We start from the raw sequence: 15,943 nt of genomic DNA on the forward strand, positions 1-15,943 counted from the left end.
TATCTCCAGATCACAGATTTTGATACTCCAGTTATCAGAAAAGCAGCCTATCCATTATACTAGAATTATGAATTCTAGGAACTTTTTAAATGATTGTTTTCCAAAATTAGTAGGAACACTTTAATCATTTAAAAACTGTTTTCTTTTTTAACTTATTTGCTGTTTAGACAAATAAATAGCAGTAATCTATGAATTAATGTTCATAGTCCAATACATCAACATCATTATTATAACTAACATTCATATAGTGCTTTCCAAAGCATTTTGCAAATATTTTCTTGTTTGATCCTTCTCACAACCCTATGAGTATTCCTATTTTTCATAGGAGGAAACTGAAACTGGCAGACATTAAGTGACTCGCCCAGAATCACATGGCAAATAAGTTTTGAGGCAGGATTCGAACTCAGTTTTTCCTGTCTTCCCATTCACCTTTCTATTTACTAGCTGTCACTTGAGCAATTCACTTAGCTCAATATAAGGGAGAAAGTTAACATCCTAAGGAACTTTGAAAAATAATTCCTCTCTAAAATAGAGCTTTTATTATTTCTATGGTATGCCAGGTACTATAAAATAGAATACAGATATTGGACTTTTGAGACCAGTACAAATATTATACTACTTGATTAATCTTGGAGGTGTAAGCAGAAGAATACTTAGGTAAGTCTCATATGGTTAATTTTCAGCTATTTCTTCACTAAGAATTAAATCTTTACTTGTGGCTAGCATATTTTTTGTGTTTTAAAAAGTCAAATGCATTCATAAAGATGTAATTGTAGAGGGATTATTCTTTAAATAAGGAAACTGTTAGTGGCATTTTTTGCAGAGGGTTAGTTTGATCTCCTTACTGAAGTTTTTTACACAGGCATTGATAATCTTAATTTAAATTCATAATCCATATCCCCATTGAACTGCTGCTGACAGGAAAGGCAACTAAGGCATTTGTGCATCTTTAATGTTGAACCATTAATTCTGAAAATGTGCTTCCTGTTTGTGAACCAACTATTTTAGAATTTAGACCTTCCCTCATTTATCACAAAATGATAATAATGGCTTCACAGTAAGCAAATTTTCAGATAAATACAGAGTTTAATAGGTTTTCTAGTCTGATTTGTGAACTTAACCACCAATGATAACATAACTTTAATAGTATAAGAATTGAAATAATATTTCTACCCAGATATATATTTTATAAAGTTTATTAGAAAGGGTAGACAATTATTCCTCTAAGTAACCTGACCACATAGTCCCTAACCTGCAAGTCTCTTTCTCCTTCCCTTCACCTGCCTGCTCTGTTCCCAACCTCTTCCTTCTTTGTTCTCTTCTCAATTCTCCCTCCTCTCAAGCCCAAAGCCTTGACTTTTATTGACGTACAGCATGTACAGGGACGCAAACTTGGCTTAACTGTATTATGTCTGGAATGTTTGATGGACAGGTCAAGCTACTGAGGAGGGGGAGGGAATGAACTTCCTTGACCCAATAAGAAAATACATTCTAAGTTTTAAGCAATCAGCTCTTTGAAAAAGTGACACACCTTATTTTGACACATTTTCAAAATCTCAATTTTCTTCAGTTGAATCATGTACAGTATAGAATAGTGAAAAACTTTTTAAAGCACAATAATGTAAAATAGTAATTGCCACTATGGGATACCTAATTTATATTTTAAAAGAAAATATACATATGTTTTTGAATGAGTGTCACTTTAATTTTTGTTCATTTTGTTATTGTGTAAAGTTCTCTTCATTTGTATAGTTGTAGTAATTACTTTTACTCTTGGTTCTGCTTTGACCAATCTGCAATACTTTACACAGATCTTCACCTCTATTTCTTCTATTCCCTAATTCATCTACAGTATGGATTGTCAGTTTCTTTTATTCCACCTTTGTATAACTAATTTTTTGGTATTCTAGGATGCTTCCTCCTAAGACTACTTTTGGCTCTATGTTTCCTTTATTTCCTTATTCTCTATTTAATTTTAAGTGGTGGCATATAACTATAAGGAGATAATAGAACATCAGTGATCTAGACTTCAGCTGCATGCAGTTATATTTTGCATACAAAGCATATATGTTTTTGAATCAGCAGTATGCCAGAAAGTGGCTGTAATATAATTATTTATCAAAATGGATTTTTAAAAAAAAGTAATTCACAAGTTTAAAATTTGTTAGAAAATAAATCAGCCACTGTTTTTACTCTTAACTTCTGTTGAATTGTCTATGTCGCATAGAAAGCATATACTACAATTTTGATTATGTCTGCAAATTAACCTAAAGGAAAAATCAACAAGACTACAAAAAGATAATTATTTAAGGATCAATCTGCCAGCCAAGAAAATTGATTATTGAATACCATTTTGAACTGCCTGGCTTCCAAGAGTATCTTCAGAGATAATATCCATTAGGAAGGAGTTCTGGCCAATTAAATATTACTAGCTGTTGACTGATGTTTAAAGAGAAAGTTTTACGTGAGTTTTGTTTTGATATCTGAGCAAAAAGCTAACAGTGATAGAAGTCATAATTTTCTAGAAGCATAATTCTGCAATATTTAAGTTTAAATCCCTTCAGATTAGACTGATAGACAAAGGTAAAAAATAGTATTTTCATGTTATCTACTGTCATTGTGCTTACCAGAACAGTGAAGAGGAATGCAATCCATTCAAGCATCTTTACTTAAAACTGAAAATGTGGACTGCTTGACCAGAACTTTGAAACATCCATCAAACATATCATCATTCTTTATTCCTTCATTATTCATTCACTTATGCAAAATACGTTAAGTCCTTGGCTAACCAATGAGAGAGCTATCTGGTTTGTTTGTTTATCTCTTGGCTTCATAAGTCTATATGTATATTCACATATGCATCATAAACAAAAATGTTCCAATGACTAAAGTTTTTATATCTGTTTATTTTGAGGAAATGTTTCCTTATATTTTTTATCTTTTCTAATCTACAAAAATTGGGGGATATGGATCTGGGTCAACTGTGACCTTATATAAATTCCAGTTCCATTTCTCTCTACTAATCTCATCTGTACCACTCCACAATATGATTTCTGAGTTTGAGAGTAACTTGTGTTGTAGTCTTTTTAAAAAATCTTATTTAATTAATTAATTTAGAAGATTTTTCCATGATTACATGTGTGAAGCATAGATTACTCCACCCTACTTAGTCTAACAAAAACAGGAATGTCTACACCCATACTTAAGGATTAAGTATTTAGGAGGATGGCCTATTACAGACATGCTAGCAAATGACAAATCAGAAACAACTGACAAAGCCCTGGGCTGTCCTAAGTCAAGCTTAAGCTACTATTGGTACATGTGAGATGCAGGAAAGTGATGTAAAAACCATCTATATATTTCACATCACTTCCTCTCTCTGGCCTCTTTTATTGGAGAGGTGGCTCTGGCAGCAGCTTGCTGAGCATTTCGGCATCTTGGCATGGTGGCAGCTATTGCCCGGTTTTGGCAGTGAGTTTTCCTTGATACTGTACTGGGAGAAGCAGAGTAGCCTACTTCAGATGAGGCATCTTCACTGAGCTCTCTCGGAGTTTAGGCTGATTCTTTTCTCCTTTACCTTCCAAACACTATCCTCTTAGAAAAGCCTCTAATCTTCTCCAAAGACCTTGTGGCAGAGGTCTTTGAACTCCCTCTGGCATAGGCCAGGCAGGAGAAATCCTATACCCTCTTCTTTCTCTTCTCCATAATTCCTTCCCTCTATATTAATTAAAATCACCATAAATTTCCAAACTGACTTGGGTATTTTATTTGGGATTTTCTCTGGTTTCTAAATTAATTTAGATTAGATCACAACCCTAAAATTATCCTTATACATGTAGGGCATGAGACGTTGACCTAAACCTATTATCTCCCATACTGTTTTACAATTATCCCAGCAGTTTTTGAAACATAATGGGTTTTTGTTCCTAAAGCTGGGATCCTTGGGTTTATCATACACTATCTTGCTGAGGTCATTTACCCCAAGTCTATTTCACTGATTCTCCCTTCTGTCTCTTAGACAGTACCATATTGTTTTGTTTTCTTTTTCACTTTATTCTTCTTCTTTTTTTTTTTAATTTGGTCATTTCCAAACATTATTCATTGGAAACAAAGATCATTTTCTTTTCTTCCCTCCTCTCCCTCCCACCACCTCTCCCATAGCCCATGCACAATTCCACTGGGTATCACATGTGTTCTTGATTCAAACCCATTTCCATGTTGTTGGTATTTGCATTAGAGTGTTCATTTAGAGTCTCTCCTCAGTCATATCCCCTCCATCCCTGTAGTCAAGCAGTTGCTTTTCATCGGTGTTTTTACTCCCACAGTTTATCCTCTGCTTGTGGATAGTGTTTTTTAGATCCCTGCAGATTGTTCAGGGACACTGCATTGCCACTAATGGAGAAGTCCATTACCTTCGATTGTTTTCCTGGTTCTGCTCCTTTCACTCTGCATCACTTCCTGGAGGTTGTTCCAGTCTCCATGAAATTCCTCCACTTTATTTTCCTTTTAGCACAATAGTATTCCATCACCAACATATACCACAATTTGTTCAGCCATTCCCCAGTTGAAGGGCATCCCCTCATTTTCCCATTTTTGGCCACCACAAAGAGTGCAGCTATGAATATTCTTGTACAAGTCTTTTTCCTTATTATCTCTTTAGGGTACAAGCCCAGTAGTGCTATGGCTGGATCAAAGGGCAGACAGTCTTTTATCACCCTTTGGGCATAGTTCCAAATTGCTCTCCAGAATGGTTGGATCAATTCACAACTCCACCAGCAATGAATTAGTGTCCCTACTTTGCCACATCCCCTCCAGCATTCATTACTTTCCATAGCTGTTATGTTAGCCAATCTGCTAGGTGTGAGGTGATACCTCAGAGTTGTTTTGATTTGCATCTCTCTGATTATAAGAGATGTAGAACACTTTTTCATGTGCTTATTAATAGTTTTGATTTCTTTGGCTGAGAACTGCCTGTTCATGTCCCTTGCCCATTTATCAATTGGAAAATAGCTTGATTTTTTGTGCAATTGATTTAGCTCTTTGTAAATTTGAGTAATTAAACCTTTGTCAGAGGTTTTGATGAAGATTGTTTCCCAATTTGTTGCTACCCTTCTGATTTTAGTTACATTGGTTTTGTTTCTACAAAACCTTTTTAATTTGATGTAGTCAAAATTATTTATTTTACATTTTGTGACTCTTTCTAAGTCTTGCTTGGTTTTAAAATCTTTCCCTTCCCAAAAGTCTAACAGGTATACTATTCTGTGTTCACCTAATTTACTTATAGTTTCCTTCTTTATGTTCAAGTCATTCACCCATTCTGAATTTATCTTGGTGTAGGGTGTGAGGTGTTGATACAAACCTAATCTCTCCCACACTGTCTTCCAATTTTCCCAGCAGTTTTTATCAAATAATGGATTTTTGTCCCAAAAGCTGGGGTCTTTGGGTTTGTCATAAACTGTCTTGCTGAGATCATTTACGCCAAGTCTATTCCACTGATCCTCCTTTCTGTCTCTTAGCCAGTACCAAATTGTTTTGATAACCACTACTTTATAGTATAGTTTGAGATCTGGGACTACAAGTCCTCCTTCCTTTGCATTTTTTTTTTCATGATTTCCCTGGATATCCTTGATCTTTTGTTTTTCCAAATGAAATTAGTTATGGTTTTCTCTAATTCAGTAAAGAAGTTTTTTGGGAGTTCAATGGGTATGGCACTAAATAAGTAAATTAATTTGGGTAGGATTGTCATTTTTATTATGTTAGTTCGTCCCACCCATGAGCAATCAATGTTTTTCCAATTGTTTAGATCTAGTTTTAGCTGTGTGGAAAGTGTTTTGTAGTTGTGTTCATATAGTTTCTGTGTTTGTCTCGGCAGATAGATTCCTAAGTATTTTATATTGTCTAGGGTGATTTTGAATGGTATTTCGCTTTCTAATTCTTGCTGCTGAAATGGGTTAGAGATATATGGAAATGCTGATGACTTATGTGGGTTTATTTTGTATCCTGCAACTTTGCTAAAGTTGTTGATTATTTCGAGTAATTTTTTGGTTGATTCTTTAGGATTCCTTAAGTAAACCATCATATCATCTGCAAAGAGTGATAGCTTGGTCTCCTCATTGCCAATTTTAATACCTTCAATTTCTTTTTCTTCTCTAATTGCTACTGCTAGTGTTTCTAGTACAATGTTAAATAATAGAGGTGATAATGGGCATCCTTGTTTTACTCCTGATCTTATTGGAAAGGCTTCTAGTTTATCCCCATTGCAGATGATGTTTGCTGATGGTTTTAGATATATACTGTTTATTATTTTTAGGAAAGGCCCTTCTATTCCTATACTTTCTAGTGTTTTCAATAGGAATGGGTGTTGTATTTTATCAAAGACTTTTTCTGCATCTATTGAGATAATCATGTGATTTTTGTCACTTTGCTTGTTAATATGGTCAATTATATGGATGATTTTCTTAATATTGAACCATCCTTGCATTCCTGGTATGAATCCTGCCTGGTCATAGTGGATGACCCTTGTGATGACTTGCTGGAGTCTTTTTGCTAGTATCCTATTTAGGATTTTTGCATCTATATTCATTAGGGAGATTGGTCTATAGTTTTCTTTCTCTGTTTTTGACCTGCCTGGCTTTGAGATCAGTACCATGTTTGTGTCGTAGAATGAATTTGGTAGAACTCCTTCTTGGCTTATTCTGTTAAATAGTTTGTTTAATATTGGGATTAGTTGTTCTTTGAATGTTTGATAGAATTCATTTGTGAATCCATCTAGACCTGGGGATTTTTTCTTAGGGAGTTCTTTGATGGCTTGTTCAATTTCTTTTTCTGAAATGGGGCTGTTAAGGTAATTTATTTCTTCCTCTTTTAGTCTAGGCAATTTATATTTTTGTAAGTATTCATCCATATCACCTAGATTGCCATATTTGTTGCCATATAATTGGGCATAGTAGTTTTTAATGATTGCCTTAATTTCCTCTTCATTAGAGGTGAGGTCTCCTTTTTCATCTTGGATACTGTCAATTTGGTTTATTTCTTTCCTTTTTTTTAATTAGACTGACTAGTACTTTGTCTATTTTATTTGTGTTTTCAAAGTACCAGCTTCTAGTCTTATTTATTAAATCAATAGTTCTTTGACTTTCAATTTTATTAATTTCTCCTTTGAGTTTTAGGATCTCTAATTTAGTCTTCATCTGAGGATTTTTAATTTGTTCACTTTCTAGTTTTTAATTTGCATGCCCAATTCATTGACCTCTGCCCTTCTTAATTTGTTAATATATGAACTCAAGGATATAAATTTCCCCCTGAGTACTGCTTTGGCTGCATCCCATAGGTTTTGAAAGGATGTCTCATCATTGTCATTTTTGGTACTTGTAGATTGTAATTCTTCGGTGTTGGTGGCCATTGTTTTGTTAGTTTTTTTCTTCCCTTCCCAGTCAGGAGTCTGGGTGAAGAGGGTAGGCAGGTCTCTGTGTATTGAGCTATAGAGCAGTTTTTGCCCTGAGGCTATTTTTCAGTTTCCACTGTATCTGCTGTGTGCAGCCCCTCTCTGCCCTTTCTCTGCACCCAATCTTCATGTTCCTCAGCCTTCTGGTTTCCCATATCTGTTCCCTGGGATAAGTATTTGGTGTCCTCAACCAGCCTTCCCCCCCATTACCCCCCCCCAAGAACCTAGAGATTACCCTACACTTGCTCTGACTCTGGAATGGAAGGTAGTATAGGTGAGGGGTGATTCAGCTCGTGCTTTAGTAGGAGTAATTTTACCCCTTTATAGCATGGAAATGCCCACACCCTGCTTACCTTCAAGGCTGCACCCGCTCCTCTGACTTTATTTTTTGTCCTTTTGAGGCATTTTATATTGGTAAGTGGTGAGCAGAGGAAGACCCTTACTTCTACTCTGTGGCCATCTTAGCTGGAGGTGCTGTGTTGTAGTCTTACAAACTATGGCAGTAGATATTTTTCTCCCTTTATTTCATTGTAATTCCTAAGCATAGTCAATATCCTTTCCATTTTTCTGAAAATCTCTGGCAGGGAATTATCTTAATACAATAATCAAATTTGTGTGTGTGTGCGTGTGCGTGTGTGTGTGTGTGTGTGTGTGTGTATTCATGGGCACATGTGTTTTGTATACTTTGGTTGCATCAGTATGCCAAGTTTTATAGAAAGCACTCTTTTAATGACATAACTAAGTGGGTGAATTTGGAGTCGAGATTATTATAGAGACAATGATTTTATTTTCCAGGATCAAGCTTACAAGGAATGCAGTGGGAAGAATGCTACATTAGAATTCCAGACCCAATTTATAGAGCGGAAGATCATCTAAATAGCTACTCTTCTTTTACTGGCTCACTCTATATGAGCCATATTGCATATAGTATAAACAAGGATAAAATATTATTTACCACAAAGATAGTATATTTAAATGAATGGCACATCCTTTGGCGTGATGGATTTCTATTGGAATGCTTTGGTTATGTGAGGGTTTACTATCTCTCCTTAGCCCCATGAGGGGAATAGTTGTGATAAATTTCAAATTCCATTGTGACATTTTTAAAGAGAAGAATGAAGAACCACCTACATTCCTTAAGTTTTACATTCTTAGCTATATGAATCATTTATAGAATTTTGGAAGTCAGTGCTGTAAGGAAACTTCGACTTCTTTCATCTAATCCCCTTATTTTGCAAATAGGAAAATTGAAGCTCAGAGAAACTAAGCAATTTATCCAAGTTTATACAGATAGCATGTGACAGAACCAGGATCCAGACTCAGTTCTTCTTATCACCAACCTAATATTTTATTTTCACTGTGCTTTGCCAACTTCTCTCATAGTTAAAGAAAAAAAATTAATTCCATCCCTTTTAGAAACAAGTAGCAAGCAGTAAATATTAGGAGCCTTGAGTATATGTTGGGGGTCATGTCTATTAAATACTCTTAAGCTACATTTTGAATAAAATGGAAATCAAACTTTGAAATTGCTATTCTGTTTAGTTTCATTTAACATTTGTGGAATTGCCTATAAGCAACCTGGGAACTTTATTTCCCTAAACCAATGTCAGGGAAACATAGATCTACATTTTGAAACTGTGATATTTAGTTTCAAACAATTTGGTAAGCATCATCCTTCAAAGGACAGTAATTAACTAAACACTCATTGAAGAATGGAGTCACTAATTACTTCTGTGTCCTTTATCCTATAGGCATCATAAATTTAATGTATTCTAAATTAAACTTCTTACCACCCTCCTCTCCTACAACTTTCTCATTGTCTGTTGAGGGCACTATCATTCTTCTTGTCTTCTGGTCACATTCACAACCCAAATCTCCTCTTCAACTCTTCATTCTCCCTAATATCTTGTATCCAGTCAGTTTCCAAATCTTATCAATTCAGCTTCCACATCTCTAGTGTCCATCACCTCTCTGTTCATAGAACCACTCACCTAGTTTAGGCTCTGATCTCCTTTTACCAGGGCTATCATAATAGCCTTCCTGGTCTCCTTGACTGTCAAGATAATTTTAGGGTTGTGACTTAAAATCTAAATTTAATTGGTCGCTGGGGAAAATCCCAAATAAAATTCCCAAGTCAGTCTGGAAATTTATTGTAATTTAATTAATATAGAGGAAAGGAATTTAAGGAGATGGAGGGAAGAGGATATATGATTCCTCCTGCCTGGCCTGTGCCAGGGGGAGTTTGCAATTCCCTCCTCTAGGTTTCCGAAGAAGATTAGAGGCTTCTAAGGGGATAAAGTTGGAAAAATAAAGGAGGGAAACTCAGCCAGAAACTCACCACCAAACCAAACAATAGCTTGTAGCCATGCTAAGATGCCAAAAGGCCAGCACACTGCTATCAGCCAATTGTCTGCCGTAAAAGGTGCCAGAGAGAGGAAGTGATCCAAATATATAGATCTTTCACCCGTGTGTCTCTTCCTCTAAATTTTCATGTCTTCCAATCACATCAAAGGCTTTTCTCCAGGACTTCCCATACTTTTAGTTCTCATCTTCTTTTGATTAGATTATATCTTTAGAGTTACTAACACTTTGTTAAGTTCTCCTTTTGTTAGTTACTTGACCTTTTTGTGATTAATTTAATCTTTGTAGTTACTTGATATCTTTTTGTATTAAGATACTTAAAATAGTCTTAACTTAAAGTTCTAGCTTCACTATAAGGTAAGAGTTAAGTACCTTTATTGTTCAATCAGGAGATTACAATTTTATCTTCCCCTAAATTATGTCTAAGTAGGTTGGAGTAATTTAAAGTTCCCAAGACATTCCTGATTTTGTTAAACTAAGTACGTTCATTGTTACAAACAGGAAATAGCTAAATCCAATCTTTACACTGCATTCAACTTCTTTTTTCAGCCCATCTTCCATATGCTTCCAAGTTACTATTCCTAAAGTATAGATCTTATTATATATATATATATAAATGTTTATATATAATACATGCAACCACAAAATGCAAGAATATCATCTAGAAAGAGTGAAACAATGAAGTAGATAATATCTTTGTAAAAAATCATTTTACAAAATTTAATACTTAGCAAGAGTCTTCAAATATTTAACAAACATACACATTTATAAGCATAGCTTTCCAGGTTCATAACTCTGTGGTTACTCACAGATTAATGATATCCAACAGTTTATCATATTCAAATAATTACACTTTTATAAATACTGATTTATATAAGATTTAGTCTATTCCATTCTAGGTCTTCATGATTTATGGTTGTGCAGGTGCTTAAAATCTTTAATTCCATGTAACCTAATCAAGTTTGGTCAACAAACATTTATTAAGTTCTTCCTATATCCCAGGTGGGAGATACAAAGAAAGGCAAAAGTAGCCCCTCTTCTTAAGTAATTCTTAGTCTCATATGGGTATAAAGGTGGGGAGACAGCATGTAGACAACTATGGATAAACAAGCTATGTTTGGGGAACAATGGAGATGATCTCAGAGAATGAAGTAGTGTTATGGGAATCAGGGAAGACTTCTTAGAAAAGGCTGAATTTTAGCTGTGACTTGAAGAAAGTCAGTAGTTAGAGATGAGGGAGGGAGATAATTTTAGGCATTGAAAACAGTCAATAAAAATGCACAGAGCTGGGAGATGGGGTGTCTTATGGTTAAAGCAGGTAGCACCATTTAACTCTCCTGACTCAAGAAGTTTCAGTGGTTCCCAGTTGCTTGTAGGACAATTTTTTTTTAATTTCCCAGTCATTTATAGCTCTTAACAGACTGGCGACATGTCAAGTTCTGCTCAACGAATTATTTGTGGGTCATCAAACTGAGATAAGAAAAATGATCTTTGGGATTACAGGAGGGCCAAACCAACAGACTGACAGAGGAAACAGGCAGACATCCTCTTGCTGGGCAGTGACAAAATTTATTGAGTTAGGATACATACTTTATAGGGAAAATGACATAGGCTAAGGGATTAGGTAAGCTTTTTGTAAGGACAATGGTTAGTAATGATTTACAAGATGGAAATAATGGATGTAGATTGCCTTAGTGGCTGTAAGCAGTGTTTTCTGTAGGATAATAAATCACAGATAACATATCAATGTATAACCCAGTTTTGTATGTTCTTCTCCCAGAACTCCTGTATTATTATTTTCTTGGTTAGACATCTAGTATTTGGGGAAGGAGGAAAGTTTGCTTTTCTTATCCTGGGGAGTAGAATATGTACTTTGCAATTCCTACCTGATTTTATTGGGGCGTATTCTCACTACTGGGGGCTACAGTGACACATTCCTCCATGCTTAGAATTCTGTACTTTACCCTTGCATTTTGGAGTATCTGGTCATCTTTGAGTCTCAACCGAAGTACTACCTTCTTCAGTAGGCCTCTCCTGATTCCCCTAGTAGTTACTGCTGTCACCTCCTTGAAATAATTTTGTATTTGATTTTATATAAATATATGTGTGTGTGTGCATATACACACATACATATATGCATATATACACACACATATATTATTTACATTTTTGATATTATCTATCTTGTAAGGTAAGGTCCTTGAAGGCAAGGACTGCCTCACTTTTATCTTTGTATCCCCAGCACAGATATTAATGCTTTCTAGTTGATCTCCTAATTAGATAATTCTCTTGGCCTATTTGATGAAATTCTTTTGAGAATAATAAAACTCATTGCAATGAACTTTGCATAATGTAAAATTGTTTGTAACTAGTAATAATAAGTGAAGCTTCATACCTCTAATGAGAAGAGACTACGTTGTTTTCAATTTATATTTGTCATGGTGTGATCTATTCAATTAATTCTATTCTAGATAAGTTTTATCTAAGGTTCCTGCATCCCCAGGCCCGTATGAGTTTTCATCTTTTGGGGATATAGGATAAATTGATAGGGAAAATCTAAAGGAGGTAAAGGAAAAACCCATTTAAACTAGAAAAATAATACACTAAAAGGAAGGACATGAAAGCCAGTGACATTAAAGGAAGAAGATTGACACAAATAACTAACAGAAAAAAAGTTGAAAGCATCTAAAACTATAGAAGAGAAAAAAACCTGCTCTCCAAAATTATATATATTTTTTGCCTTTAGATATTTATTTCTTGTGATACCATTCCTGTGTCATCTGTTCTAGTGCCAAAAGTGGTAGGTGGGATCTAGTAGAATACAAAGTGTAGATTTCTTAGTATTCAATCTTGGTATGCTAACCTCAGCTCCACCATATAACATATTAGATTATTATCAGCAATTAAACCTGGAATATTTGCTACCTTCCCCCCTTTTCTAAATATTGGGGGAGGGAGTAGAGAGAAGTCTAGAAAGTAGACTGATTTTAAAATAAATTAAAATAGTTACTGAGCAGTCATTTTTGCAAAATTGATCTTGTATTATTTTTCATTTTCAGTTTTAATGGAAGAAAGAAGCTACTGATTAAAAGGGAGCATGTTACTTTTTAAAGTAAAATTTAAATACTGTGACACTGATAAGTATCATAATAAGTTATAGGAGTTTTGTAGCTATTTTCATTTTTCTCATCAAAAATTATTTTAAAAATATTTTTCAATGGTACATGGACAAGGACACACATACAGAACAGAAAAGAAAAGAAAAAAAGAAAGAAAAGGCTAAAAAAAGGAAAGCGAAGCCTCCAGCTTCATGTGTACGTGAATTGGCTGTTGGAATCTTTACCTGGTACTTCTTTGAAAAGTTTTATGTGCACACGAAGCCTACAAGCCTGAAAAATGCCAGATTGTATTTAGTTTTTAAAAAATAATTTAAATTATCCAGATTGTGACCTTGCTTTTTTAAAATTCACTCTTTAAAATACACATGCACATATCCACTCCTCCCACCCCTTGGGACAGAAAAATGAAGTGCCTATCCTGGTAAATCACATTTCTGTTCCCAGGGAAAACTGCATGCACCCAGTGCACTCAGACACAGAGTGAGCCAGTAAAGGCAGAATGGCTATTGTTTAACTCTGCCTAGCAAGAGGACCGAAAAGAAAGAATTGGGTTTGACTGGCTTTGGTGCTGGCTTTTCTGCATTCCAAAGTATCTGAGGCACAGAGAAAGCCAGGAAAGTCTGGATGCTGCACAGGGAGTGTTATGAGTTTCAGACCGGCATGGTAGTAAGAGCATGGTAGAGGTACCGGCAACTTTCCAGAATGCAGACCCCAGGTAAGATCCCTGTGATGTAAACCATGTAAATATAGGAAAGAAATAGCCTACTCACAGAGTTCGCTCTAGTTAGAGCAGAGAAGGAATTACATTTAAGACTTTGAGATATTTGTGGCACTCAAAAGAAAATGTGGCTTTCTGTATCCAAAGACTATGTACATTTATGTTTTTCTATACTCTTCTTTCTCTTTGTCTGAGGTTGTCTCCATAACTGTCAGCTGACAGGAAGTGTGTGCTTGAATGGTATGCCTTTATCTTTCCAGGAATAAAATTAAGCGTGAAAGTGTCAAAGGAAGAGCCTAGCAATTATTAAAAACAATGCATTAATGTTTGAGATTTTCATGTTCCTTTAATACCCTGAGGGGGTGTGTGTATCTCTGTTTGTGTGTTTGTGTTTTAATACCTTGAATTTCCCCAGAAGCTTTCTATGTGGGAAGATAGGTCATTTCCATATAAGCTTCTGAATGGCTGAATAAAGGTATACTCTTTCCAGGTGAAGGAGGACATTATTGTTCCCTCTGAGAATGACTAAATATGCAATAAGCAGCTGGCAGTTGTCCAGCCATCAGAATAAAATTACACTGGCTTTGCTTGAACCAAGTTGGAACATGATAAATCAGTGACTTAGAATATTCAACAGGTTAGGACTCTTGGGAAAGTTGAGAGCATTTAAAGGAGAGATATAAGAAAAAAGAATATTGTTTACTTGTTACTGCTTTAGATTTTTAGTTCATAATGCCATCAGATCACAGGACAAAATTTAATTCATCAAATCATAACGTTTTGAAGATAAAAGGGACCATAAAGATCATCTAACTCAACCCACTCATTTCAAATTAGAAAACTGAGGCAGGAGTTTAGGTGGTATGCTCAGTTAAATGTAGCTAATTAGTTGAGTATGAAAACCTACTTCCTTTGCCTTCTTTTCTAGTATACTTTATAGAACATCACATTGTCTGCCATCAGCTTTTATGCCTCCTAATTTTAAAAACATGTTTCTTATAATTCGTTTTCTACAGAGATAGCAAACATCATCTGGGAGAAATTCAAATGTAACTTTAACCTGCATTAAAATCTTATTTATGCAAAAGATGACAAATCCTTATTGACCCCTGATTTTCGGCTATTACTAGATCATTTTTTTGCCTCTTGTCTAAAGAGAGAAAAGAGAATTATATTTTAATTTGAGACAATTGTATAGAATCTTGTTTTGATACAAAGAAGCACCTGGTTATGTTATCCTCTGAATATCCACCTCTTAAGGTTAAAACTTTCCCATGGATATTACTTTTTGAAAAGCTTGTAAATGTTTTTTAAAATAAACTTGCTAAATTCGAGTCAGTAAATACTTTATAGCATTTTTACATTTACATTTTAAGTTTTCCCATTACTTTCTTTTTGGAGAGGGGAGAGGGTTGAATTTCTTTTTACAATTTTTATTTCATCTTTAGTTGGCCCATGAAATCTTACAGTGTTATATCATTTCTAATTTTGTTTCTATAAGCACTAACTAGGTCCCAGGTAATTCACAGAATACTTAGTGAGTCTTGCAAATTCAAGAACCACAACAATGGGCATCTGTCTTCATACATTTTCATTTGGTTTCTAAGTATAGTTCATATTCTTTTCAGTTTTCTGGAGATGATTCATTGGGGAGAATAAAGAGTCCATACTATTCTAGTATCAGTATAATCAGTGTTATCTGGTGTGACTTTTTACAACTTCTGAAAATAAATCAGCTTTTTTTGACTTTAAGTATTGGGAGAGGATGTTGTCCTGTTGTATCAAAGCACGACCTGATTATTTTAGTTTTGATTGTCTTTGTATAATAAATACTACTGTGACTCTTAAAACAACACTGTAGGATGAGCAGTAATTAGGAAGGGGAAATTTCATTACTGCTTCTAGCTACTGGAAATCTACTTTCAAAGTGAATCCACCACCTAAAATGAAACAAGAGACTTTATGTTATAGTAGAATTCCATTAATTAAGCATGCTCTTTATAAGAAGATAATGGCTACAAAGAATGAAGATGTGCTACTTAATACAGTTTAGGAATATGCATGTAGCACTTACATAGGATCTGGATTTTCTCTCATTTTTCATCTGGCATCTACTAAATGGGTATACTTGTGCACTATTTATAGGTTTGTATAAATACATATATATGTATATATATATATATCTATGTACATAAATTTAAACATATTGTAGCATGTAGATGTCATAATGGTATGGGACCTGAAATCAGGGAGCCCTGAGTTCAAATCTTGCCTCAGATTCTTACTAGCAATATTATTCTG

At 34.8% G+C, this 15,943-nt stretch overlaps 1 protein-coding gene across 6 annotated transcripts in view; it reads left to right on the top strand.

Moving 5' to 3' along the window:
• RASAL2 (RAS protein activator like 2) overlaps positions 1–15,943 on the top strand; it is a 374,103-nt gene that overhangs the window by 209,187 nt on the left and 148,973 nt on the right. The window contains exon 1 of one of the 6 annotated variants that reach the window (XM_056814133.1): positions 10,527–13,639. The exons of 4 other annotated variants lie outside the window; for them this stretch is intronic. In XM_056814133.1, the coding sequence (XP_056670111.1) occupies positions 13,627–13,639 (13 nt within the window). In that variant the 5' untranslated portion in view covers positions 10,527–13,626. Of the gene's footprint in view, positions 1–10,526; positions 13,640–15,943 lie in introns of those variants that run through there. One more of the 6 variants, XM_007480870.3, reaches the window with a different exon arrangement.

Source organism: Monodelphis domestica, chromosome 2, assembly GCF_027887165.1.
Source record: "Monodelphis domestica isolate mMonDom1 chromosome 2, mMonDom1.pri, whole genome shotgun sequence".
NCBI classification, from domain to species: domain Eukaryota; kingdom Metazoa; phylum Chordata; class Mammalia; order Didelphimorphia; family Didelphidae; genus Monodelphis; species Monodelphis domestica.